General features: G+C 52.0%; 1 protein-coding gene across 9 annotated transcripts in view; it reads left to right on the forward strand.

The window, feature by feature from the left end:
* The window catches only part of KIZ (kizuna centrosomal protein), a 119578-nt gene that overhangs the window by 77879 nt on the left and 16195 nt on the right, over positions 1 to 25504 (forward strand). For 6 of the 9 annotated variants that reach the window (XR_014183528.1, XM_082047595.1, XM_082047596.1 and 3 more), the window contains exons 1-9: positions 1332 to 1554; positions 5623 to 5685; positions 6787 to 6943; positions 8260 to 8352; positions 11616 to 11934; positions 14093 to 14273; positions 21681 to 21845; positions 23112 to 23244; positions 24359 to 24497. Coding sequence is in view for 8 of the 9 variants with exons in the window: in XM_082047595.1 (XP_081903721.1) it covers positions 1367 to 1554; positions 5623 to 5685; positions 6787 to 6943; positions 8260 to 8352; positions 11616 to 11934; positions 14093 to 14273; positions 21681 to 21845; positions 23112 to 23244; positions 24359 to 24497 (1438 nt within the window). In the remaining variant the exon portion in view is untranslated. Of the gene's footprint in view, positions 1 to 1331; positions 1555 to 5622; positions 5686 to 6786; positions 6944 to 8259; positions 8353 to 11615; positions 11935 to 14092; positions 14274 to 21680; positions 21846 to 23111; positions 23245 to 24358; positions 24498 to 25504 lie in introns of those variants that run through there. The other 3 variants (XM_082047597.1, XM_082047598.1, XM_082047599.1) reach the window with 1 other exon arrangement.

Here is a 25504-nt window from a genome sequence, read left to right on the forward strand (position 1 = left end):
TTCCTCTGGGAGGTGAGCTCGCTGCCATGGAGCTCTCCACACACCCGCCGGTTCCTCTGGGAGGTGAGCTCGCTGCCATGGAGCTCTCCACACACCCGCCGGTTCCTCTGGGAGGTGAGCTCGCTGCCATGGAGCTCTCCACACACCCGCCGGTTCCTCTGGGAGGTGAGCTCGCTGCCATGGAGCTCTCCACACACCCGCCGGTTCCTCTGGGAGGTGAGCTCGCTGCCATGGAGCTCTCCACACACCCGCCGGTTCCTCTGGGAGGTGAGCTCGCTGCCATGGAGCTCTCCGCACACCCGCCGGTTCCTCTGGGAGGTGAGCTCGCTGCCATGGAGCTCTCCACACACCCGCCGGTTCCTCTGGGAGGTGAGCTCGCTGCCATGGAGCTCTCCGCACACCCGCCGGTTCCTCTGGGAGGTGAGCTCGCTGCCATGGAGCTCTCCACAGCGCGTCTTTGATGCAGTGAACAGAAGAGAAACAACGGAACGGCTTTCATTGCGGGTGTTTTATGTGAAACCAATGACGAAACGCTCCCAAACCTGCAGCCCCCTTCCCGATGTGTATCCCCAGGCAGGTGAGCTCTCACCAGCCTTCATCAGCTATTTACAGGGGAGCAGCCGTGGCCTTAATTGTGTCCTGATTGCTGCTCTAATTACGCTTGCGCATCTCACAGCCATCTGCAGTTCTGTCTAGTGATGTTTCTCCTCCCGAAATTCAAATACTCTTGTGGTGATTTGAACTTTCTGTACTGCGGCCCTCGGGTCTAAGTGGTAATTGGGCGGCATCCAGGTTTTTATTTAAATGGAAAAGCCGGGTTTGTTTGTATTTGTGTGGCGGTGCCGCGGCCGTTCCCCCGGTGGTGCGGTGGGGACATGAGCCGGCTCTGCCCTCCAACTGCCAGTTCACAGGAACCGGAATTTAATTGACATGTTTGGTTTCTGTACAAATGGAAAGACGGCATTTGCACTTTCTGGTTATTTTTTTTCCGTGAAACACTGCACAGTAACCTCAGTTACGCGGGCTGTTAAAGGGGACCCTGCTCCCATAGCAGTGGGTGCCCGGTGACCCGTTTTCCCCCTTTTGCAGAGACACGGAGATTAACCAGCGCCTCGCCCTGGGCTAGGGAGCAGGCCGGGCCCAGCTGCGCCCAGCGCGGCTCCGCAGCCGCGATTCCCCGCGCTGTGGCTGTGTGTACCTATAGATCTATAGGCGCACACATATAGGGCCGGTGGGCCTTAAGGCCCAGCCCGGCCCCGCCGCGTCCCCATGGCAACGCGGGGAACTTCCGGGGCGGCGCTTCCGGGGCGGGCGCGGCGCGGTGCAGGGCGGGAGGCGTCGCTCTGGTCACGGCGGTAAACACGGCATGAGCGGGCCCGGCGCGGCGGCCAAGGGCTCCTGCGGGCCCCGACCGGCCCCCGGCGGGCCCGCACCGGCCCCCGGCGGGCCCGCACCGGCCCCCGGCGGGCCCGCACCGGCCCCCAGCGCCGCGGCGACGGGCTCCTGCGGGCCAGGACTGTCCCCCGGCACCATCCGGCGCCGCCTCCGCCACAGGTGAGACACCGAGCGGCCCGGCCCCCGCGGGCCTCGCCCCCTCACCCCGGCCGGGCGCCCCCGCGTCCCCTCCCGAGGGGCGGCCCCGGGTCTGTGCCCCGGGCAGGGGGCGCGGAGCGGGGTTCCGGGTGCAGCTGGGCGCTCCCAGAGGGTCCGGACAGGGCCCGCCCGGCACCCCGCGTTGTCCCGTCCTTTGCCTGGTTGTGTGGGGGGTGTTTGCGGTGTTTTCAGTCACTGTGCCCCGTGGATTCTGTGTTGGCGTTTGGGGTGACTCCTGGCCTGGAGCCGCTCCCGAAGCGCTTCTGGCAGCGTTTACAAAATGACTTGTCACTTTAAGCAGACGGTTGGTATTTCAGAGCTGGCTAGCTGGTGAGCGGGCCTGTACAGAGGTCTCTCCTTTAATCTTTAAGAACAGTGAAGGTGGGTGTTTGGGTGTCTGGGTGCCTCGGGGGATCTGATTTCAGGAAGGCGAGTGGCGCTGGCAGCTTTGGGAGGGCTCTGGCCCGGGAGCAGCGCCGCCGCTCCTCTGCAGCCGTGCACAGCTTGGGACGCTCCCCGCTTCTGGAACTGTGTCCATTAGCGCTTATTTTGCTGGCCAGGGAAGGTCTCTGGAGGTCATGGATGCTGTGAAGCTGCTTTCCAGCAGTGCCTGTTGTCTCTCTAGTACAGAATACTTTGATTTCTGGGTCTCATGCTGGCACCTCAGACACCCAGTGTAGCAGAAATAACAACACCCCAGCCTTGGGCTTTTACAAAAAGGCTGTGTACATTTTCACTAATATCCTCTGGTCTGGAAGACCACTGACAAACAAAACAGGAATACCTTGCTGTTTCAATGACTAGGCAAGAATATACAAAGTGTGCTTTTTTGTGTAGAGATTAATAAAGATCTGGGCCCCAGATAGGGAGGGCACTTTATCTAAATTGCGGCGTTAGAAAAGGAGAGGGCATATTAACATCTGAGCGTTCCAGACTGTGCGCTGCGTTAAACTGAGAGGTTGTGTGCGTGTGCTGCGGGTACAGGTGCCTCCCGAGAGCCTCAGGCCGCACTTGTGCTTGAGCAAACAATGAGCCACCACTCCTAAGCCCCGTGTGCAGGAGCTTGAACGTGGTGGAGGAAGCTGCTGCTGGGCTGTGTCCCCGTCTGACTGGTGGGGAGCTGGCGGGAGTTCTCATGAATGTTTCTTTTCCACCTGTTCTTGTAAGTCTGTGTTTTCTCCAAATACTCAAACTCTGAAGTGCTTGAGAAATTAGCTGCCAGGTATGAAGCTTCTGATGAACTGCATGGACTGCCTTGAGACTTGTGCAAAGACCCTGCAACTCTGCCTTAAATTACACATTTAACTTTATTGGCCGTATTCTGTTTCCTGATGCTGGTGCTTTGCCCATTCTGAATCTAAAAGTTACTGCATGCATAGGTCTCTGTACGGAGGTGAGTGGTATCTCTGCTGTGTGCAGAATTGTAAAGAATTAGGTTTGAGCTGTCTAATAAGTGAAATGGGGCAGGGAGTTTGCCTTGTGTGCTCTCTACAGACCTGACTGTGTTGTGGTTGCTCAGCACTTCAGGGACGGCTGGTGAGAAGGGCAGGCTTGGAGCGCTGTGGGCAACGAAGTAAATAAATTATGTAGTTAAGTGCTGTACTTAACGCTGGGACTAACTTTGCAATTAGCGTGGCTTTCCAGTGAGGCCAGCTGCTTCGCACTAAGGGTGGTTTGCACTAAATGTGTACAAATACCGAGGTGTCTCGAGCAGCGAATGCAAACCAGGTAGGGTGACGGTCCCAGAAATACCCGCTGGTACCAGCAGCGTGTAGAAGATGGTGCTGAGCAGGCCCCTCTGACCCAGGGGACTCAGAACCACAGCCTGCGGCTCCAGCAGCCTCTGCCCAGGCTCCAGGATAGTGAGGTGGATCCAGCTCAGCACTCAACAGTTGATTTAATGTCAGACTGGTGTAGAAAAACAACGGCAAAAATAACGTTTCTTACTTGTATGGGAAGATTGCATTGTGCCCAAGTGTCGCGCAATTTGCTCTGTACTTATCTCAACAGGGTGTCGTGACAGGAGTGCCGCTGTTCCCGCATTATGGATGCGGAGCTGAAGCACAAAGAGAGCTGGTATCTCAGAAAATACTGAGGCTTCTTAGTCCTGCTGGTTTAAATGGGAGGTGAGGGATCAAATACCACTGCGGATCGATGCCTGGTGAAATGCCAGAGATTAGAGAGAGCTTGTGGCTGACCAGGGAATTTAATTCTGCTCTCAAATCCCAAACTAACACACTTTCTCTGTAGGCTGAAGATTCAGGGTTGTTTGAAAATGAGCCACCCGGATCCTTGAAAAGTTCTGAAGCGTGCTATTTTTGCCCATTTAAGAAAAAGTTGATAACTGGCTGTTTGCACCATTTTAACCTAATGCAAAACAAATACAATTTTCAGGCCAAGCGCTTTGGTTTTTCATGTAAAAAAGGAGGTGTCGGTGCAGTGGGGCAGCCAGAATGATCCCTGTCCGGCGTCAGGCTGCGCTGCTGGCGCTGACAGGAGGGGACAGCTGGGACCGGCAGAGCCTGGGTGAGCAGGGCTACGCGTGAGCCTCCGTCCCCTCCAGCTCAGCGCTTGGATGGAGCCGTGTCACAAAGCACCGCAGGCTGTGTGGTGACCATTTTGGGCATCCATAAGGATGATACCCAGGCGCTGAGAGGCTCTGACCTGATGTTTTGATGCTGCTGTGTCTTGCCTTGAGAAGAGCTTGCTTATATATTCACATGCTGCCTAAACAGCTGTAGTGTGGACTAATGAACAGGACACCGAAAAACCCCGCTGGTGGAGAGGGAACGATCTTCCAGGAGCTGAGGAGCGTGATGTGCGACCCGCGGTACCAGGGAATGGGAAATAGGGTGGGAGCCAATGGCTGTTTGCATCCGTCGGCTTTTACGTCCATCAGGATATCAGTGTTCTTCATTGAGTCATGAAAATTACTTCTAGAAGTGTAAAAACAAGATCTTGAAATCTGCTTTTGCTTAGCTGTCCATCATGTAAAAGGAAATTGAAAGGATGAGATCCCAGATGAAGCGTGGCTTTTAAATTGCATACATGACATGAAAACCTAATCTTGTTTCAGCCGGTGGCAGATCAGATGGTGAAATGGAAGCCTTGATCTGCCGGGCTGAGCAGCAGGAAGGGTTTTCCGCGCTCTGCTCTGTGCGGGCAGCCGGGAGGAGGTGGGTGTGCGTGGGGCGACACAGGCACGTGAGTGGGGAGCACACGCAGCCCCGGATGAGCGTCCCTGGCCGCGTGGGTGCCTGTGGTCTCGGATGTGCCCATAGCACTCACATGTGCAGCTCGCCTGGCTCATAACAATTTGAGGTTATTTTTTAATAAGCATCTTGGGGTACTTGCTTTGATCGTTGCAAGGTTTGTAATGGGAATCTACTGGAAGCCTCTGCCTTATCAATTGGTGGTTGTTGTTGTTATTGCTTATCTTCGGATGCCATTTGTAATTATTCAATAATATCAGCCTCACTTGTTTCTCTTCCTGAAAACAGATTCTCTTTGCAGGTGAGGGGTGGCGTTTGTTCTGATCAGCCCCACGGGCCCGTCCCCTCGCGTTGCTTTGGGCAGATACGCGTGGCCTCGTGGAGTTTTCACCACTCTGACTATTTTTGTTGGTGACTTCTGTTTGCTCCCCTTTGGTGAGTTCTGGCAGGCCGTGCTTGCACATCTGCGGAGGGACTTGGCTTTAACGCCAGGTTGCGAAGTGGCTATTTTGGTGAGTCTCGTGTGGATATAAACGTGTCGAGCATCTTCTCCCGTTGCAAGAGCCCGGCTCTCGTCCCAGTGAGACACAAGGAGAAACAAAAGCTCTGAGGGTTGCGTGGTTTGGCTGGTGTTGTGTGGTTTGGTTGTTCGGCGGTGAGCTTGGCTGGCGGGTCAGTCTGTGAGACTACCAGTCTAGCAAAACCGTGCTCTCTGCTCTGCAGAGGTTATGCTCGTACCATGCTTTATTTCCTGTGTTTTGAGAGTTTAAATTGTGAAATAGTCCTATCTTACTATATGTTGTTTGTTCTCTTCCAGTGAAGCCAAAAGGCTGGAATTACAACAAAAACTGATGGAATACGTACAGTCTGATGCCTACCAGTAAGCCTGCTTAAATTTATTTTATCTCCATTACAAAGACTTGGGTGTCATGGAATGCTTCTAGAATGTTACCTTGAAGTTTTTTTAGAACAATACATTTAAATTCATATGCTAAGTATAAGATTCATGTCTCTAACATATGGATGAAATAACTTCAGCAATAAGGCAACTACCTTCTTCTGTTGATACTGAAATTTTATTGAAGTAGTTAGTAATAATTAGGAATAGTAGTAGTTAGTAATAACTAACATGCAAGTTGGTTTTATGCAACTTTTAGGAAATCACTGTAGCAGTTTGTGCTAGGAAGTCCAAGTGTCATAGTCTGATGGTTTTAGGAACTGCTAGAGGATGTTCTAGATTGTGGTCCTGCTCCTCGGACTGCTCCTGCCTCATCTGTTTCATGTAAATTGCCTATCTAGTCTGCACCAAAAAAAAAACCAAAAAACCCCAAAACAAACATAAAACCACCAACAACCAAAAAAGAAACCCACCCAAACAACAAAACAAAACAAAACCCCACCAAACCTCAACAACGACCAGGTGAGAAAAGAGGTGTGGCTGGGAGCGCATCTGGTTCGGGGTGGCTGAGACCTGGTTTAGATGGATTTTCAGCTGGATTACTCTTGTCCTAATTTGCCGTGTGGCCGCACAACAGACGGCGTTGGCCCAAAAGAGGCTTGGAGCGCGGTGCCCCTTTCGGTGGGAGTGTGGATTTGGGTTGGCTTAAAGGGTGGTGAAACTGCAGCCTTCATGGCAGCTTCATGACCTTCACGGTCAGAGCACGTTCTTCTAAACACCATTATCATTTGATTTAATGTGGTACGAGTGGCTAAAACATAATCCATTTCAAAGAAGTTTGCAAGAGTTTTTAACGCACTTATGCTTTAGAATAGCAGCCCCTGGTTTAAATCTGCAGGCACGCATCCTGTCAGCTGTCCAGGGGAGCTCTGGGCGCTGGTGCAGAGCAGCGTCTGCTCCGTTGGGGCTGGGGGCAGCTCCTGCGTGAGTGTCGGGCTGCATGTGCCTGAAGAAGAGCTGCTGTCATATGGGGGTTTGCTCTAGTTTCATGCTCTTTAAGTACAGTGTATTTTTCCCCTGTAGAATTAAAATGAAACGCATGAAGCTGCAAAAATACTTGAAAGAAATAGAGGAACGACAAAAAAAAGCTCGTGTGCGAAACCAGGCCCTTTTGAAGGAATTCGACGAGTTTGAAGCTCATTTGAAAACTTCAAATTTGGAGATGAGTCAGAAGATGGAAGTAACTTTCTATAAGACTTAATATATTAGTGCTTACTGTTGTTTCCTAAATTGGTTTTGCCTGAGTGTTATGCACATCAAGAATTCAGATAGCGGTGAAAGCCCATCGTATGTTTTGGGGTGCTTAAGGCGGTAGCGTGTGGGAATTTGAAAGGAGCCGCGGCTCTGGTGGCTGCGGTGCACAAAACTCCCATTGGGATGTTCCCGGGCCGTCCATTTCAGTTTTACCAGGTTCGACTGGTGTTTCGGACACAACGCTGATGACATGTCCTCTATGTTACATGTAGGAAAAGCCCCCTTGTTGTGGATTGTGTGAGGATTATGGAGCATGTGATCATTTAATCTATCATGGGAGTGCACAGAAAGAAATTATTACTGTTTTCCCTTTATATTTTGGGAACAGAGGGAGAGTGCCCTTTAGGGGTGTTTAATCATAGCTATGTGCGCAGTTTGTTAGGCGGCCCTAGCTGGCAAAATTTCTTTTGTTTCTGAAAGATTCCCTTTTTCTTTTTCCCCATGTTTGCGTGTCTGCAACTTGTACAGTAATTTGGGGGAGCGTAAGTAAATTCACTTCAGCTTTCAGGAAAATCCAGTAGTTATATTTGAGTTCATTCTGAGCATCTTTAATTCTCCTGTGGGTAGTTTTTGTTTCTTAAAACGTTGTGTGTGCGGTTTTCGGAGCAGCCTCCATTACCTGGGCAATAGCAGCACCCCTGGAGCGAAGCGCTGAGCTGGTTAAGTTAATTGTTTTAAAGATTTATTTTCATGCATATTACCTGATGCAGAATAGGTACTGAAGTGCTTTCATTCAGGGCCTGTGTAACTTGTTATTGGGGTTTACAATTACTAGCGAGCAGGATTAATTATAGGTGCTGCCTGTGCGTGGCTCTTAAGCAGGAGTCCGCCTCTGAATGCATTACATTCGGTCAATTAACCAGTGGAGTGGAGGTGAAGGTTTCTGCAGTTGTTTGTCAGGAACACTGCAGCAAGTTGCCTGTCATGCTGGGTTGCTCCTTACAACATCTGCCATATGTTGTTCCTTACAATGGCTCAGTGAGTTGTAAGGTGATGTGTGGAAACCAAATTCTAAATGTGTATTAAAAACCTGCAGAAGATTGTGTGCAGGCCACGTCGTTTGTTCGGGGGAACAGAACAATGAGGAGAAAACGGGATCCCTGGCTTTTGGCATATTGTCCGAGTGAAAAATGCTGCTAGGATGTCACATTTAAATGTGCACAATTTGCAAAGTAATATTTGTTGGTTCGTGGTGGGGTTTTTTTGCCTTCAGTTTTACGTAACAGATTTGTTCCCATTTAGGCCTGGTATGAAAGAGAAATTCAAAGGGCGTCATCACTTCAAGAGGGCAGCTCGGCAGCGGCGGGTGACAAGGGGGAAGCGGCCCAGGAGCAGGTAATGGAGCCGCGGGGGGCTCGGCGCCGGGCTCAGCGCCGGGCTCAGCGCCGGGCTCAGCTGGAGAGGCAGGCGCTGCCGAGCGCTCTCGGCCCGGCGTCTCTAGCGTGAAACAGCGTTTAGTGCCTGAGTGAAGTAGAATAACCTGGGTACAAAGTGGAACTGGGATTGAAAAGTGGGGGGAACGGTTTAATTTAATCTTCATGTTGGTTTTTGTAGCTACTGTGCCAAATAGCGTGAAAATAGTCTTGACGGAGAGGAAATATTATTAATGAATGATTTTTTTTTTTAATGCAGCACCTGATTCCTACAGCATATTTATAATTTTGTGCATTTTGACCTTTTCTCAGAAGCAGCAAAAGGATTGCGTATCTGAGTAACAGACAAAAAGACTGACAAGGAATACTTAAATATATTCCGCTATATATCTGCAGTAATGCAGGCTTCTAATCCCTCCTCCTATCTCCATATAAATGATACAGTTCAAGACCACGGCTGTTTTCTTCACTAAAAGCGGTAAAGCTCTTTCAGATGAAATGTCTGAAAACATCTTGTAATAACTTGGAGCATGCTGGCAAGAGTAGTCACTTGTGACTGTGTGTGAAACCCCCTCAGCCGCCGATATTGTAGCGCAGCCCGGGCGCGCCGCTCCATTATTCAGAGGAGCCAGCGGCGCGCTGGTCCCCGAGGCTGCCGCATTCATTAAGGAAAGCTTACGGGGCTGAAAGCTGGGAACAGATGATAACGGGATATGATTTTCATATTTAATGCATTCCTTGGAAGAGTATGTGTGCTGCAGATTGATAGAAGAATCAACTGCTACTTTACTAAAAGACTTTCTAGTTTGCCCTATAGCTACCGATGGAATCATTCAGCCAAGAAATTAACTTTTCCTCCTTTTACCTGCTTTATGTATCTGCTAAGCAGGCTGCCTGGCTGCCAGTAAATGTTATTATGCAGTTAAATGTTTGGTATTTAAGACTCTTATCAGAAAAGAAACAGAGGCCACACTATTTTGTTTTTATAGTAGGAGGAAGGTTTTTGGTTTTCTTTCTTCAGTGCATTAGCAGTTGTTAATCTGAGTTTATAGCAAGTTTTCCCCACAGATTAAAAAGTTAAAAACCTTGAATTTAGAGCATTCTTTAAACTGTAATATACAAAGCAATGAACCCGAGCAACCTTGACCTATATAAGCAGGCCTCCAGCAGTTTGCCAATTACGTTTTCAATTCAGACGTTCATGAAAAGGTGAGTTTATTTTGAATGCTAGATTCTTCAATTAAAAGCCGTGGGTGTAGGAGACGTGATTTCTAACCTATGGAAAAGTTCACATAAATAGCAGAACATCAAAGGCTCACGATGCGACTTAGGCTTTTAGAACCTGTTAGCAGGTTTGGGCAGTACAAGAACTTGGTGCGTACCCAAGTGTGTCACTTCGCGTTGCATTACAGTCAATAGCTTGATCGTGGACTCGTTCCTCCTCTGTCCCCTTTTTTCTCCTTGTCCCCCTCCATAAATGCAAAGGTAACTTCAACTACATTTTGCGTACTTTGGCCTCGTCTGTGTGCACTGTCTAATATCGTATCCTGTACCTCCTTTTTGTCGTTTTGGCCTGGTTGTGCCCATTTCCCGCCACCAATGGGAATATCTGCAGGTGGCAGAGCATCCTTGCCCAGGAGTGGTCTCGGCAGTGACAGTAACGCCTGGTGCCCGCAGGAGATGAGCCCTGGTTCTACCCCCCCTGCCTTCGTGTGGGACTCCGCTGCCGGGGAGACCGGGCCCTTGTGTAACTCCTGATGGGAGGGGGTTTATTTCTTATCTTGCCATACTTTGCTTTGAGAATGCAAAGGCGGCGACAAGATGATTTTTTTCCTGCAGGCAAAGAGGAGCTTGTTAGAGCTGCGCGTGTGCTGTGACTGCCAGGCACTTGTACCTGTCTCAATTGCCTTTGTTTTGGAACACCGCGTCCAGGAGCTGTGACATCCACAAGGTGCTTGCCAGATGCATTTTAAAGCAGCAAATCCAAGGCCCGGAAAGTAATTAGGAGGAACCCGAGAGCAGTGGTGATGGAATAAGCTGTGAACTTAATCGGAGTAGCAAACCTTTACTCTTTCTTAAAATAACTTCACGGCTTTTTGTTCTGCTTCTTGTTACATGGAATTTGAGCTTTTTTTAATGAAATGTGGTCCCAGACTAGACAAGATGCCTTTGTTTCGTTTAAGCTGGGCTTGGCAGCTGATGTTGTGTGGCAAGAAGAGGTCAGGCAGTGAAAGAGAGGAGAGAGGTGTGGAGGTGGCTGTAAATTGTCCTGCTGTGATTTGGGGCTGAAAAGTAAGCCCTGCTTAGTATGAGCAATGGTATTACGGCAGCTAATTTTGGCTTTGCATAAACTGGCGGTGACCTTTTAGTAGTAGTGGTGGCAGTAGCCACTCCTCCTAAATTGTTCGGATGGAGTAGGTTTACAAAGAAAAAGAGGCAAGTATGAAAACACTGGCATTTAGAACCAGAGTGGTTATACTGTTGCAGCGGGTTTTATGTGGGTTCAACAGTTCTTGGATGAAAGTGCCATTCAAAACTTTTCTGCTTGGTGCCCACGGCTTCCTCGTGGAAAATGTGATTTCATCTCCGTGGTGTTATCGGAGCAGCCGTTCTTCCTCTTGCTGTGAACAGACTGCAAAGAGCAGAAGGAGAGCCATGAATACAGGGATTTTTGCCCCGTTCCGTGGCCTCGCAGCTGTGCCGTGGGCACCGCGGTGCGTCCCGCTGCTTGGTTTGGCGTCGGGGTGCTGTGGCACCGAAACCACGGGCACAGTCGCCCACAGGGTTCCACTCCAGTCGGGAACTTCAAAGCGTTTTCAGTGATTTCAGCGGGTAGATTGAAATATCGTGGTTTGGTCCAGGGTCTTTTTAAGCCTTTGCAGGAGTCTTATGCTACAAGTTTGCGTGTTTCTAAAAACCAACTACAGTTTAGATTAGTTTGAGTCCTTTGCGTATTTCGGTCCCTGTTAGCAGGGCTGGGCGTCCAGTGTGCTTTTACCACCGGCCGTTTTGGCTCATGGAGCTTCAGTTGAGGTCCAAGCCTTTGTTTTCACACTGGGGTGCAAGAAATGCGTGTCAAATGTTTGCGTAATAGTAATACTATACAAAATAATTGAATTTTGTGACCTTTCTCTCCCCAGAAGCCAACGTGTGATCCTCTAGAAGCTCCGTTTGCAGGGCAGTGCCTGTTTGTTCCCTGAGCCGTTCCCTGCCTGTGTTTTCCAGGTGCCGCGGGCTGGGCGCCCATCCGTTGTCAGCACCAGGGCCGCCGTCTCGCCCACCCGAGCTTCGGGCACGCTGCAGAAACCCCTCCAGCCCACAGCGAGCCGCTCGGTGCCCGGCCTGTCCCTGTGCTCACCATCGCTCCCACGGCTCGGTCCGCACAGCAGAAGTGCTGGTTTAGAGAGCGGTGCATCGGCGGGGGGAGCAGCGAGTTGCAGGGACCCGGCAGCTGGTGAGGAAGGCTCCAAGCAGCCCATCTCCTCAGCATCTGACCCCAGACCAGCCGCCCCGGAGGAGGAACGGCCGCGGGGAAGCGTCCCAGGTACAGCGGCATGTGCCCGTGGCTCATCCCAACCCCTGTGGTTTCCCTGTGTGTGGTGCACCCTGGTTAAAGCACGGCAGCGCTCTCTTTTTCTCTTTTCTTTTGAGCGTGTTTGCCCCCAGCCCGCTGCTCTGGAGGGGCCAGGGCTTGCTGGGGCTGCGCCTGTCCAGCTCCACTCTCAGAAAGTGAAGACTTCTTCAGTGCTGTCCCGAAGTAGTCTCAGCCTCATTTTAAGAGCTTTAATGTGAACCTGCTTCACTGGCAGAGTCAGTCACTTCTGTTTTGAGTTGATTTTCCTTTCCCTCAAATGCTCGTGCTCAATAATCCACCCGTTTCTGAAAGGGGATTTGGCGGTACCAGCTGAGGGCCGGTCGGTGTGTCCCGGTGCTGGTTCTGTGCCGGCGATGCCCAGGCAGGCGGTGCGGGCCGCGCAGCCCAGGCACTGCTGCTCCGACAACATGCGCACGTCACACAGCATCGCAGAATGTTTGTCCTCTTTCCCCATCTTGACAAAATGTGTTCTCTCCCACTGGCCTGCTTACTTCATTTGAAGTAAGCTAATGGGTGTGTTTTTGAAGTCACAGTGACAAAGATTTGTCACTAAGTAACAGTGTATTCCTTTTTTTTAAGGCTTTGCAGAAATGCTCTCCCCTGCCTTGCCAGTTAACATAGCAATTTTCAACTTAGGCTAGTTTTCCAAGCCCCATAACAATAGTGAAAATGGAGCTCTTTATAACAGAAACTGGTGGCAGCCCTAATAATGCAGGAACTCCAGCTCTCCTGTAGTGATGGTGGGTTTTTATAGAGGAAAGCCGGCATCCCCACCAGATGATCTTCTGTGCTACGTCTTGGGGCTTTGCTGGCATCCTCTTCCTTGAGTTCTTTTTCCGATCGTTTTTCTTTCCCTGAGGAATTTATTTGCCTCTCATTTTCTTTCATGTGCTGCATTTGCCCCTTTTCCGTTTGATGAGAGCTGGAAGGAGCCAGCGGAGCCCCGGTGCGCAGCGCCGCCTGCTCCCCGCGGGGAGGGCTGCGGTGACCGGCACCGTGCCTGGGAAAGAGAGACGCGTTTAATTTCTGGAATGTGGTATCTCTGCCTTCAGAGGAGCTCTGCCGTTGGGTTCAAAATCAAAACGAGCTTGTTTCAAACGGCACGGTAATCACCTCAGACCGCCTGGGGGGTTTTTATGTCTGTGTGCCCCGCTGTGCGCAGGGACCGCGCGTTCCGCCCCGTGCAGCCCGACCCTCCGCCCTGCAAACGCCGCCGGAGCCGCTCGGCTGCGCCGTACCTGGAGCGGCAGGGAGCAAATCCCCTTCCCACAGGGTTCCCACCCCTCAAGGTGGAGAAACCCCCCTGTTCCTCTCTATCCTGCTTTCCCAGCAGGCGGAGCAGTGACATTTCTGGTGCACACGCTTCCTTCACACATGGGAAAGCGGGCCTAGGAGAGCCCAGCCTGGCAGCAGCTGCTCTTTGGCAGAAACCAGAAGTGATTCAGCTCCAGTGAAACTCCGTGACCAAGACCAGCAGAAACGCTGGTGCTGTGGTGTTAGCAGGTGTGTGAATGCTGCTCCATTTAAACCCATGGTGAATTTTATTCAAAACTGGGGATTTCTGTAGCAGTACTAATTTGTTACAGCACTAGCTGGTCCATTAACTTTTGGCATTCTATAAAAAGATAAGTAGCCTGTATCTGTCGTCTTAGAAGCGTGATTCAGCCAGTACTCTCCTCTTTTAGAGCAGGCAATTAGCATGCAGTGTTTGAAAGCCTCCAGGCATGCATTTCTTCTGCAAGGTTTGAAAAATGGGTACGGTAGTAGCCTTCCCAGGTGCACTTTTTCCCCTTAAGAACAGCTTTTTCCATGTTGCCTGCTTCATGGTTCCTGCAGAGGTGATTTAGTGAAGTAGCTGGTGTGCTGTTTTGGGGAGTGCCGGGTTTGTCCCCAGCGCCGGAGATGCTGAGCCTGCCCGGACTCCCCCTTGCGAGAGCAGCGCAGAAGGACAAGGGGCCCTGGGCAGGGCAGCCCACCCCGAAGGGAGAGCACAGGGACGGAGGCTCCTCTTCGCTCTCAGTTTAATTCCCTGCGCTGTGCTGTACTCCTTGGTCCTGTTAGTGTGTTGGAAATGATTTATTTTTTTGTGTTATTATTAATTTTCCAGGACCGAAGCCTCTCCTGAGTACCCGGTGGCCCTGTGAGGAGGCGAGCGGGGAGAGCGGCGCTGAGCCCCCCGTCCCCCCGAGCACGGAGGAGGCGATACCGCGGGGCAGGGCTGCCTGTGCTGCGCAGGGCCCCCCGCTGCACCCCCGGACCCTGCCCTCGGCCAGCTCAGCGCCGCGCAGGTATGTCCGCCTGTCTGTCTGTCCCTGCCCGCGTTCATTCCTCAGTGGTGGGAGCCCCTTTCACTAAAGCTCACACACACCTGGGCAAACTTCTTGTTTATTTAGTATCTCGCTGCCTCTGCGCTAGTGCTTAAATGGCTTCAGGTAACTCGCTCAGACTCGGGGGAGGTAAGTATGCTTGTTAAAATGCAATCAACGGCCTTTAAGTGTAAGCCAACCTTATTTCAACAAGTTGATTTAGTAGTACCTATAACTTACGGAACAGCATGTTTTGTGAGGTTTAAAATTGCTAGTCAGATAAATTACTTGAGCTTTTTGTTTGGAAATAGCAGAGGGAGAATGGGGAAAGCACAACACCGAGATGCTCGTCTTGTCCCTTGCAGCCACATGAAAGCAGTGGGGTTTGGTGACAACTGCAATACCGAGTACCGGCTGCAGATCAATCGCAGCTGGATTCTCAGCCTTGCAACGCCCTCGGCAGACAGGGCAGCGTGTCCCCATCCTGCAGGGCCGTGTCCGCTGTGGGACGGTGCGGGGTTTGCCCAGGTCGCATGGCAGCGCTGGCTCTGCTCCCGTGCCAAACGCCGTCACCCTCCCTTCTGTACCCATCGCAGCGGGACCGGCCCTCCCGCCCCATCCCTGTGTGCTGGGGAGCGACGTGGACGAAAGAGGAGGAGGAGTTTTGGTTGTTCACAGCTTTTTAGTCTGCTCAATGCATTTATTCTTCCTGCATTCGTGTGCATGTTGTATTAGATACTGATTTCAACATTAGTTTGTATTTTAATAGATGACAGTTGAGCAGAAACTAGTAGTCATCAATATACACTTTGCAACTTTATCATTTCACATTTGCATCAGACTGTTTGCTATGGAAACATCATCTAATTTACATCTAAATAGCTTTTACCCAGTTTTTCTTTGTGTGCCACCTGTTAATCATAACACTTTGTGGGGAAGTTGCGTAGAGTACCTGCCTTTGCGAGAGAAGTCAGAGCGGAGCGATGGTAATTTAACCTTCTGTTCGCTCCCTGGCGATGCCTCGCTGCTCGGGAACTGATGAAAATATTGTGCAATGCTCTTGAAGCCCAGCTAAATTATACGGAAGATTTCACTGCTCGCATTATCTGCGGAGCACGACTGCAACCAGAACGCGGAGGTTTCCTCTCGCATTGTGCCAGGCTCAATACCTCCTTTTCTCAAGGCCAAGCAAGTGGGATCGCCACTGATAGCTGTTTCTGCACAACAGATACGAATTGTAATTTGTTTTACCTGAAAATTAAAATGCAGATGAACTGTGGAAGGCCTCGGGGAGGGATGAGCAGCCTTTGTGGTGCCTGTAACAGGTGGGCTTTCCACGGCCTCTTCCCAGTGCACGTGGAGTGCAGCGAGCACACTCGAGTCAGCCACTTCATGAGCTGAAAGTGTTGGGGAAAAGTTTCCAGGTTATTAGTACGCAAATTTCAATTACATAAACTACACAAACTGTGAGAGTGTGGCTTTTTTTAGCCTGAAGATAGGCCACAGATTCACAAAATGAATAACATCACAGGTCTTGCGATGTCCCTTCGGTCTGTGTGGTTTTCTCTCACGGAATTCCTGTGCTAGCTGAAGAAATATGCTGAATTATGCGAAACTCTGCATATTTGTGGCCTTAAATGGAAATAGCTGTAGCTCGGACCTTCCCGATGCAGCAGTGTCGCTGCCGCAGCACCTGCACACAGCACCATCCCTCACCGTGGTCTGTGGGCCATTCCGGCGCTTTTAGTGCCCTATTTATGTTAGTCCGAGTGCGGAAGGGCAGAGGAGCTCCGGTGTGCGGGGATCCCAGCTCACTCGAGAGGCAAAACAAAATCCTTGGTGCGTGTCAGGAAGTCACAAGTTTAGATTTTGGGATAAAATCTGTTTCCTGCCTTACTGCAGAAATACCAATAGGTTTTGTTTGGTTGTTTAAGTTCTGGATTTTTTTTTCTCTGCAGCATTTGCGGGTTGTATTAGTATTTTACCTCTGGGTGTGTTCAGCCTAATTTCAAATGGTGTTTTCCAGCTAGAGGAATGATTATCATGCTAACCTCATCAGGTTATTAACCAGAGACAGGTGAAGTTGCGGTGAGAGGTAGTTTACTGCAAGCTTTGTGCCTTGGTCACAATTCACAGCCAGGTGCTGGGATTTTGCTGCCTTATTTTCTAAAATAATCATTTTCAGTGACTCAGCTCGGTGTTTCGGAGCGCTGCTGGTGACCGCATTGATCAGGGGTTGCACACACACCCGTCAGAGCTGTGGAAGAGCCTGGCTGTGTGTTTTCTGTCCAGCCGTCATTGATTGGGGTTGTACAGGTACCCATTGGAGCTGTGTAAGAGCCTGGCTGTGTGTTTTCTGTTCAGCCGTCGTTGATCAGGGGTTGCACACACACCCATCGGAGCTGTGTAAGAGCCTGGCTGTGTGTTTTCTGTCCAGCCGTTGTTGATCAGGGGTTGTACACACACCCATCGGAGCTGTGTAAGAGCCTGGCTGTGTGTTTTCTGTCCAGCTGTTGTTGATCAGGGGTTGCACACACACCCATCGGAGCTGTGTAAGAGCCTGGCTGTGTGTTTTCTGTTCAGCCGTCGTTGATCAGGGGTTGCACACACACCCGTCGGAGCTGTGTAAGAGCCTGGCTGTGTGTTTTCTGTCCAGCTGTCGTTGATCAGGGGTTGCACACACACCCATCGGAGCTGTGTAAGAGCCTGGCTGTGTGTTTTCTGTCCAGCCGTTGTTGATCAGGGGTTGCACACACACCCATCGGAGCCATGTAAGAGCCTGGCTGTGTGTTTTCTGTCCAGCTGTCGTTGATTGGGGTTGTATACACACGCATTGGAGCTGTGTAAGAGCCTGGCTGTATGGCTTTTGTCCAGCCATTGTTGATCAGGGGTTGCACACACACCCATCGGAGCTGTGTAAGAGCCTGGCTGTGTGTTTTCTGTCCAGCTGTCGTTGATCAGGGGTTGCACACACACCCATCGGAGCTGTGTAAGAGCCTGGCTGTATGGCTTTTGTCCAGCCATTGTTGATCAGGGGTTGCACACACACCCATCGGAGCTGTGTAAGAGCCTGGCTGTGTGTTTTCTGTCCAGCTGTCGTTGATCAGGGGTTGCACACACACCCATCGGAGCTGTGTAAGAGCCTGGCTGTGTGTTTTCTGTTCAGCCGTTGTTGATCAGGGGTTGCACACACACCCATCGGAGCCGTGTAAGAGCCTGGCTGTGTGTTTTCTGTCCAGCTGTTGTTGATCAGGGGTTGCACACACACCCATCGGAGCTGTGTAAGAGCCTGGCTGTGTGTTTTCTGTCCAGCCGTTGTTGATCAGGGGTTGCACACACACCCGTCAGAGCTGTGTAAGAGCCTGGCTGTGTGTTTTCTGTCCAGCTGTCGTTGATTGGGGTTGTATACACACGCATTGGAGCTGTGTAAGAGCCTGGCTGTATGGCTTTTGTCCAGCCATTGTTGATCAGGGGTTGCACACACACCCATCGGAGCTGTGTAAGAGCCTGGCTGTGTGTTTTCTGTCCAGCCGTTGTTGATCAGGGGTTGCACACACACCCGTCAGAGCTGTGTAAGAGCCTGGCTGTGTGTTTTCTGTCCAGCCGTTGTTGATCAGGGGTTGCACACACACCCATCGGAGCTGTGTAAGAGCCTGGCTGTGTGTTTTCTGTCCAGCCGTTGTTGATCAGGGGTTGCACACACACCCGTCAGAGCTGTGTAAGAGCCTGGCTGTGTGTTTTCTGTCCAGCCGTTGTTGATCAGGGGTTGCACACACACCCATCGGAGCTGTGTAAGAGCCTGGCTGTATGGCTTTTGTCCAGCCATTGTTGATCAGGGGTTGCACACACACCCATCGGAGCTGTGTAAGAGCCTGGCTGTGTGTTTTCTGTCCAGCTGTCGTTGATCAGGGGTTGCACACACACCCATCGGAGCTGTGTAAGAGCCTGGCTGTGTGTTTTCTGTCCAGCCGTTGTTGATCAGGGGTTGCACACACACCCGTCGGAGCTGTGTAAGAGCCTGGCTGTGTGTTTTCTGTTCAGTCGTCGTTGATCAGGGGTTGCACACACACCCATCGGAGCCGTGTAAGAGCCTGGCTGTGTGTTTTCTGTCCAGCTGTTGTTGATCAGGGGTTGCACACACACCCATCGGAGCTGTGTAAGAGCCTGGCTGTGTGTTTTCTGTCCAGCTGTCGTTGATTGGGGTTGCACACACACCCATCGGAGCTGTGTAAGAGCCTGGCTGTGTGTTTTCTGTCCAGCTGTTGTTGATCAGGGGTTGCACACACACCCGTCGGAGCTGTGTAAGAGCCTGGCTGTGTGTTTTCCACCCATCCTGCAGCCCATTCCCCGCTGGTGAGCAGGGCCTTGCTCGGGGCACCCTGAGGACACCCCGTTCCCCTGAGCCAGGTGAATTCAGCCCATGGCTCCGGTCCTTGGCTGCTCGCTGCTGCTCTGAGCTGCTGAACCGGAGGTGAAAGGCTCCGTATCCTCTTACCATTCCTTGCAGCACCCGGCCCTTTCTTTAAGGGCTTAAACCCGGGGGGAGCGAGGGTCTGGGAGCATTAGCGCAGAGAAAGATGATGACTATTTTAAGGCCTGTGCTGAGGGGGTGGAAAAAGGCAGAGCTTATGCCTGTGCTGCTTCAGCTGCATTGAAGAGGACTTAGCACAGATGGATTGTGCATTACAAAATGTAACACATAATTCAAGCTGTCAGCTTAATCAGACTGTTTCCAGGAAGCAACCTGTAAAAGAGAAGGACCTCTTGTTTGCTGACCTCTGATCCGTAGCCTGCTGCAGATTGTCATACATTTTGTTTTTCTTTATGTTGGTGTCCCTTCCTTCCCCTTCCCTTTTTATTATTGTATCCCTCTCGAGTGGCACCCTGGAAGGACCACCCAGGGGGAGGAAAACAATGGGAAACGAGCCGGCCACTAAAATACAGGGTTTGTGAGACTGGGGGAGAAGAAAAAGCGCTGTTTAACTGCATATGTGATCTCCCTGGTATTGTTTTGCTTATTAAATGTCTAGGAAACTCGACTAAATTCACGGCGGCTCCCGCTTAATTGTTCGCTGTTGCCCAACAGCCCCATGGAAAACACAACTTTTGGTGTAGTGTAACACGGCTGTAAAAATCACACAAGTTTCTGTGCAGAGGGACTTTGACTTGAGGGAGTGTAAACCAGGGTTAACTGTGTGAGTATGTCAGCTTCTGCATGCAAAAAACAAAATCATCTCTCTTTTGGCTGTGGGGGCGCAGGCCCAGCTGGGCCGTGCTGGCGAGACCTGGCCTGGGAAGCCCCCACAAAGCGGGCAGGGCTGGGCCTGAATAGCCATTTACACCCCTGTTGGAGGATTAGCCTGCAGATTGTTTCAGTGGTTAAGTCCTCATTTGCATCATTATAGAGGTGCAGCTTCATCAGAACCCCTCTGAGGTCCCCGTTATGTCCCCGTACCTGTAGGTGGTCACCAGATTTATTCCGATTGTGGAGGTGAAGGAATTAAACTAGCGGGCACGGCGTAATTTCAATGCAGCGCCTCGGGCCCTGCCTGATTTTGGGGTGATCTGTTTGCTCGTGTGCTCTTTTCTCTCTGCAGAGCTTAAGCAGCGCGATGGTTGCGGTTGGCTCTGAAAGCTGCAGCGAGGGGGCGCGTTTTGCAGCCGGGGTGGGTTGTGGCAGCCGGGTCCCCTCCGGCCCGCTGTGTGCTGTGTGTCCCCGGTCCCCTCCGGCCCGCTGTGTGCTGCGTGTCCCCGGTCCCCTCCAACCCGGTGCGTGGTGCGTGTCCCCGGTCCCCTCCAACCCGGTGCGTGGTGCGTGTCCCCGGTCCCCTCCGGCCCGCTGCGTGTCCCCGGTCCCCTCCGGCCCGCTGCGTGTCCCCGGTCCCCTCCGGCCCGCTGTGTGCTGCGTGTCCCCGGTCCCCTCCGGCCCGCTGTGTGCTGCGTGTCCCCGGTCCCCTCCGGCCCGCTGTGTGTCCCCGGTCCCCTCCGGCCCGCTGCGTGTCCCCGGTCCCCTCCGGCCCGCTGCGTGTCCCCGGTCCCCTCCGGCCCGCTGCGTGTCCCCGGTCCCCTCCGGCCCGCTGCGTGTCCCCGGTCCCCTCCGGCCCGCTGCGTGTCCCCGGTCCCCTCCGGCCCGCTGCGTGGTGCGTGTCCCCGGTCCCCTCCGGCCCGCTGCGTGGTGCGTGTCCCCGGTCCCCTCCGGCCCGCTGCGTGGTGCGTGTCCCCGGTCCCCTCCGGCCCGCTGCGTGCTGCGTGTCCCCGGTCCCCTCCGGCCCGGTGACGCTGGCGGGGCTGCTCTGGGCGCTGTGGCTCGTCGAGGACACGGTGCTGAGGAGCCCCTGGTGCTGGGCGCCATAGCAGGGTGGGCACGCAGGGACCGCGGGCACGGCGGAGCTGCTCAGGTTAATGTGCTTCCCCGCGAGCTGCCACCTTCCTGCTGCCCCTGCCCTCACCCGTTCCCTGTATTCTCACTCGCTGCTGCTCATCCGATGTGCTTGTGATCATTTTGTTGTTGATTGCTTACACGCTTCTGCCTGGGTTTGGGTCAGCGATGGCGAGAGGCCGTTACCGAGCAGCTTTGCAGGAGCCTGGTGAGATTTGAGCCGGGGTCCTCGCTGTGGCGGTGACAAATGGCCGGTGCTCCTGCAAACAAACAGTGCCTCCCGCCCCGTCCACCGCTCTAATGGCACTGGAGAGCTGAAATATGGCACTTAGCAGCGAGTACGCAAATTACTCCAACAAATACTCGTTCTTAAATGTAACACTTTTTGCGCTCTTGCTCTGCAGATCCCTTAGGTGAAATAAATACTTCTTTCCAAGAATGAGAGCATCCTCTTAGCTACTGATGCTGTTATGATTTACTGAAGTAGACAGGAAAAAAGCCAAACAAAATTTCTTTTGAGAATTGCCAAAACGCGCGTGTTCACAAACCTGGGGTCAGAGTGCCCTTGCTGTCACTCTGCAGCAGGGACTCTCAATTACAAGAACTGGGAAAGTCTTTGTAATTTTATTTAAAATTATATGTCAGCCTCTGTAAACTGGGAATCTCATCAGCACGTGGTGCTTTGCGGATTTCCAGGGGATTAGGGGGAAGGGTTCCCAAAGCAGCCTGGCCCCCCCGGCCCAGCCGGAGATGGTTCCTGGGCCGGCAGGGCCAGGCCCAGCGGCGGTGTCACCGGGTGCACGGCGCGGGTCCCCTCCCCTGGCAAATGGCGAAGGCGTGACATTAAACCTGGCGCTCGACCTCCCTGGCCTGGCCGCAGCTTTTGCAGAAGGCACCGCGGGTGCTGGTCCCCCCGGGCTGTCCCAGTGTTAGAGATTCTGCCTCCCAGCTGCTGCTGCCTGGCTGGGCTTTAAACAAACATTGCATGTAATACCTGCTTTATTTTGCAGCTTTTGTAGCGGGGCTGGCAGTCTGAAAGACGACGACCTTGAGGCACGCGAGGCAGCCGTCCTTCGTCAGCTTCGGGCTTTATTCCCGGGCGCGCTGAGCGGCTGCCTCCCACCCGAGAAAACACTCCCCGCTGAAGGTAGAGCAGCGCCCGGAAAGCAAACCAGGTACTGCGGGCGCAGAACTCGCCCCTGGGTGTGATTAACATTCTTCCCTTTCCTTTCCTCGCCCCGCGGCGCTGCCTCCGGTGCAGAGAGCGCAGACCCGGGGCCAGAGCTCAGATCGCGCTGCAGAATAAAGACGTCTGAGTGCTGATCTTTATGCATCTCGGCAGCAGCCGCGCGACTCAAAATGAGAACATTAAGCAAGTTCATTTATTTTCCGCTCCCTCCGCTGACGGTGAATCTTATTCTGCTGGGCAGCGCTGGGGCCGGGTCCTCCCGCCTCTCCCACCCGCGCAGGGACAGAAACCTGTTCACTCCAGACACCTCTTAAACACTGATTCCTGTGACTTTTTTTCTTCTCCGTGAGTCTCAGGCATGTAAGGATGGGGAATGTAATTTTGAGAAGCAAATTATTTTTCTGTGAAGCGGAAGATGCATGTGGCCTTTAAAAACAGTAAGCTGCAGTTATTCAGAACGTTTTGTTGGGTTTTTTCTTTCCTGTGCGTATGTCACAAGGACAAGTGAGAATAGGGGTTTTTTTTTAAGGTCTCTTTAATGCAGTAATGAAAACAATTTCCATTCTTTTTTACTTAGCTTCTGTCTAGACCTTCTTGTGTGTTACAGGCTCAGCAGCGCTCGAGTGTTAGCAGGATCGGGGCACTTGTGAGCGCTGAAGAATGGTCTATTTAACTATACCTGCTTCTCCTCGCGAGAATGATATGCCTGTGAGCACTAATACGTTCTTGTATTTCCTGAATGGCTTCTTAGGGACAAACACTTGTGGAGTTAATTGGAATTCACTCCTCTGTCAGTGAAACTTCATTGGAGCAACTGTAAAAACAAACATCTTTGGCAAACAAGGTTTTGGTATTTATATTTTCTGCTTTAGAAGAGAAGGCACTTTTGCTGAAGAAAAACAATAACAAGAATTCTGGGGGAAAAAGGACAAACCTGGAGTATCTGGTGTATGCCCGAGGCTGAGACAAGGGCTGCAGAAAAGGTTCCGTGTCCCCTGACCCCAGTCTCGGGACGGACCCAGGGCACAGAGGTGGCTGCGGTCAGGCCACCCACCCTCTCTGCGTTTGCAGAAGTCACAAATGACTTCTTGCATTTTCCACTCAGGACATTCTTAAAAGAACAAGTGTGAATCAAGGACAAGACGTGCGATGGCTTTTCCCACCGTGCGCTGACCCCCTTGCCCAGATGAACGCGTCCTGCGCGGGTCCGTGTGCGTGGGTGTCGCGCTGACTGTGCTCGTGTTCCTTGCAGGCCGGCGCAGCGGGAGGCGGCCGCGCTGCAGACCCGCCTGAGCAACCACGCGGAGCACCCGGCTCAGCTCCCGGAGGACGTGCCCGAGGTGCTGGAGCGCCTGCTGCTCTCCGAGGGGGCGCAGGACTGCCAGGTTGGCACTCGTACTGATAACTGCTGGCACCTAGGGATGAATTTGCACCCTAGAGGCCAGGCAGGCCCTGCGCTGCCCTCGCCCTCCGGCCTGTGGGCTGATCTTTAACCAGCCCTGGGATGGCCGGGAGGGGGTCAGGGAGAACACGAGTTCTGCGGTTGTCTCGGGGCAGACACGCTCTGCGCTTCAGGCAGCGAAGGTCTCTGGGAGGGTGTCTGTTTTTCACCCTTCAAACCAGTTATTTATTTAAACAAGTTCATATATTTGCTGCGGTGCAAATTTATCACAAGGCTTTTATCATCTGTCTCTGTGGCTCAGTAGCTTTTTATCATGAATGATGTATTCCGTTTTTTAAACAGAGTTATGCTTGGTACACTGAATACGCAGAACACTTTACAAATAGCATGCTCATTTTTTAAAACATTAACACAAAAGGTTATAAACTAACTTAAAAAAACCAAAATGTTGGTGTTCTGCAGACCTGTTTACTGGCAGCCCCGAGCAGGGTCCTGTCCCATGGCCGGGGACCGGGATAAGTGATTTGTATTCTGTCCTTACAACTCCCAGCTGAGTGGAAGAGATGAGCAAGGGATGTATCACTGCCCTGGTGACAGATGAACAAATACCATACATAAATTTATAATTGCTTGTAAAAACTTTTACAGAGTCAAAGCTCAGTAACACCAGCTTTGTGGGTGAATATATGCAGTAATAATCGGTATTGCTACACGCTGCTGTGGCCCACACACACGCATTTAACATTTATATTGCTTATTAAGTGGATCCAGTCAATTAACATAATGCAGGACGCATTCTCTACTGTGAAGTACCTTATTTCCAAGCAGGCTTTGCTTACCCTGAATGTGTGAGGCAGGGAGTACTGAGAATGTCCAGAAAACCTAGAGATTAAAAGAAAAAGTCAAAGTTTGTGTTACTTCAAGACAGAACGCAATTCCTGAGCTGGTGCCGATTAAACTCAGAGGTAATTTAACGTGTAACAAAACCACCCTGGAAACAGATGACACCGTGAAGCACAGATGAGCATAAATGTATGTTGGCGAACGCTTGAGGTGAAGGGTAATCGGGCTGTGGTTGTTCTTTGTTACCGCTGCAGGCCGCGCCGGAGGAGCACACGGACGGGTCGTCTGTGCAGAGCGCCAAGCCGGCTCGCAGCTCGCCGCGCGGCCCACGGGACGGCGGGGACCCGGCGGCACAGCAGGCACCACAGCTCGCCCGCGGCGTCACGGGGCCAGGTAACGCGCGCGGGGCCAGGTAACGCGCGCAGGGCTCCGCTGCGCCCGCGGGGCCAGGTAACGCGCGCGGGGCCAGGTAACGCGCGCAGGCGCTGCCCTTCCCTCTGGGATGGACTCATCCCGGTCCACAGGGGGCTACATTACAGCCGCGGGCGGATTAATGTGCGTTTGTAATGAACACGAGGGGATTTCGCGGAGTATCTCAGTGTCGTTTGTCCTGCTTGTTACCTCTTAAGATGAGCGATACCTATTGTGACAAGTTTTTTCCTGCAGGAGTAGCAAAGCAAGCCTTGTGGCGGCCATTAAATATGGATCTATAGGTGTGCACGGATTTAAAAACTGTCTGCGTTTAGAAATTGTGCCGTATCTTCATTGCCTTTTATCATAAAGCCAGACTGCAGAACAACTTTTCAAAGCCAGAAGGGTTCGTTTTGAGAAAGGTGTACCGAGCCGTTTCAGGGCTTAGAAGGTGAACGCGTCTTCGAAAACCCAGTTAATTTCTTTAGATAAGGAACTAATACATTAGTCTGGTGTAATAACCGGCAACGGCAGCTTGCTGGGTCTGCTCTGGGAGCATCCCCTCCATCAAAGTCGGGAAGAGACAGGCAATTAGCTTGCAGCGCTCTTTACACAGCAAATGTAAACACGCTGCGTTGGGCCTCCTAAATTCACGCCGCTTTCATCCGCGGAGGAGACGGAGACTTTGATTTAAGCTAATTTTCCGCAGCCGGTATGATATACGCCGCGGCTGTCGGGCTGCCGGACGAGATCGCAGAGTTACTGTGGGCTGTTTGTTTCCTAAACCCCATCGGGTCTTAAATAATTTAAGACATTTGGTTAGCTCGTCCTTTTCTCTGGCAGCTACAGAGAGGCAGCCCAGCCTCGCCTGCCAGGAAAGTTCACAGTAGGCGCCTCTTTCAAGAACGGTAATGGATAGTTTAGATCAATAAACAAGAGATAACAAAAGTGAGAAATTAAAGGGAGTAGGGCTTAAAAGCAAACAAACC

The sequence above is a fragment of the Streptopelia decaocto genome (genome assembly GCF_964273445.1).
Source record: "Streptopelia decaocto genome assembly, chromosome: 3".
In the NCBI taxonomy this organism is placed as follows: Eukaryota; Metazoa; Chordata; class Aves; order Columbiformes; family Columbidae; genus Streptopelia; species Streptopelia decaocto.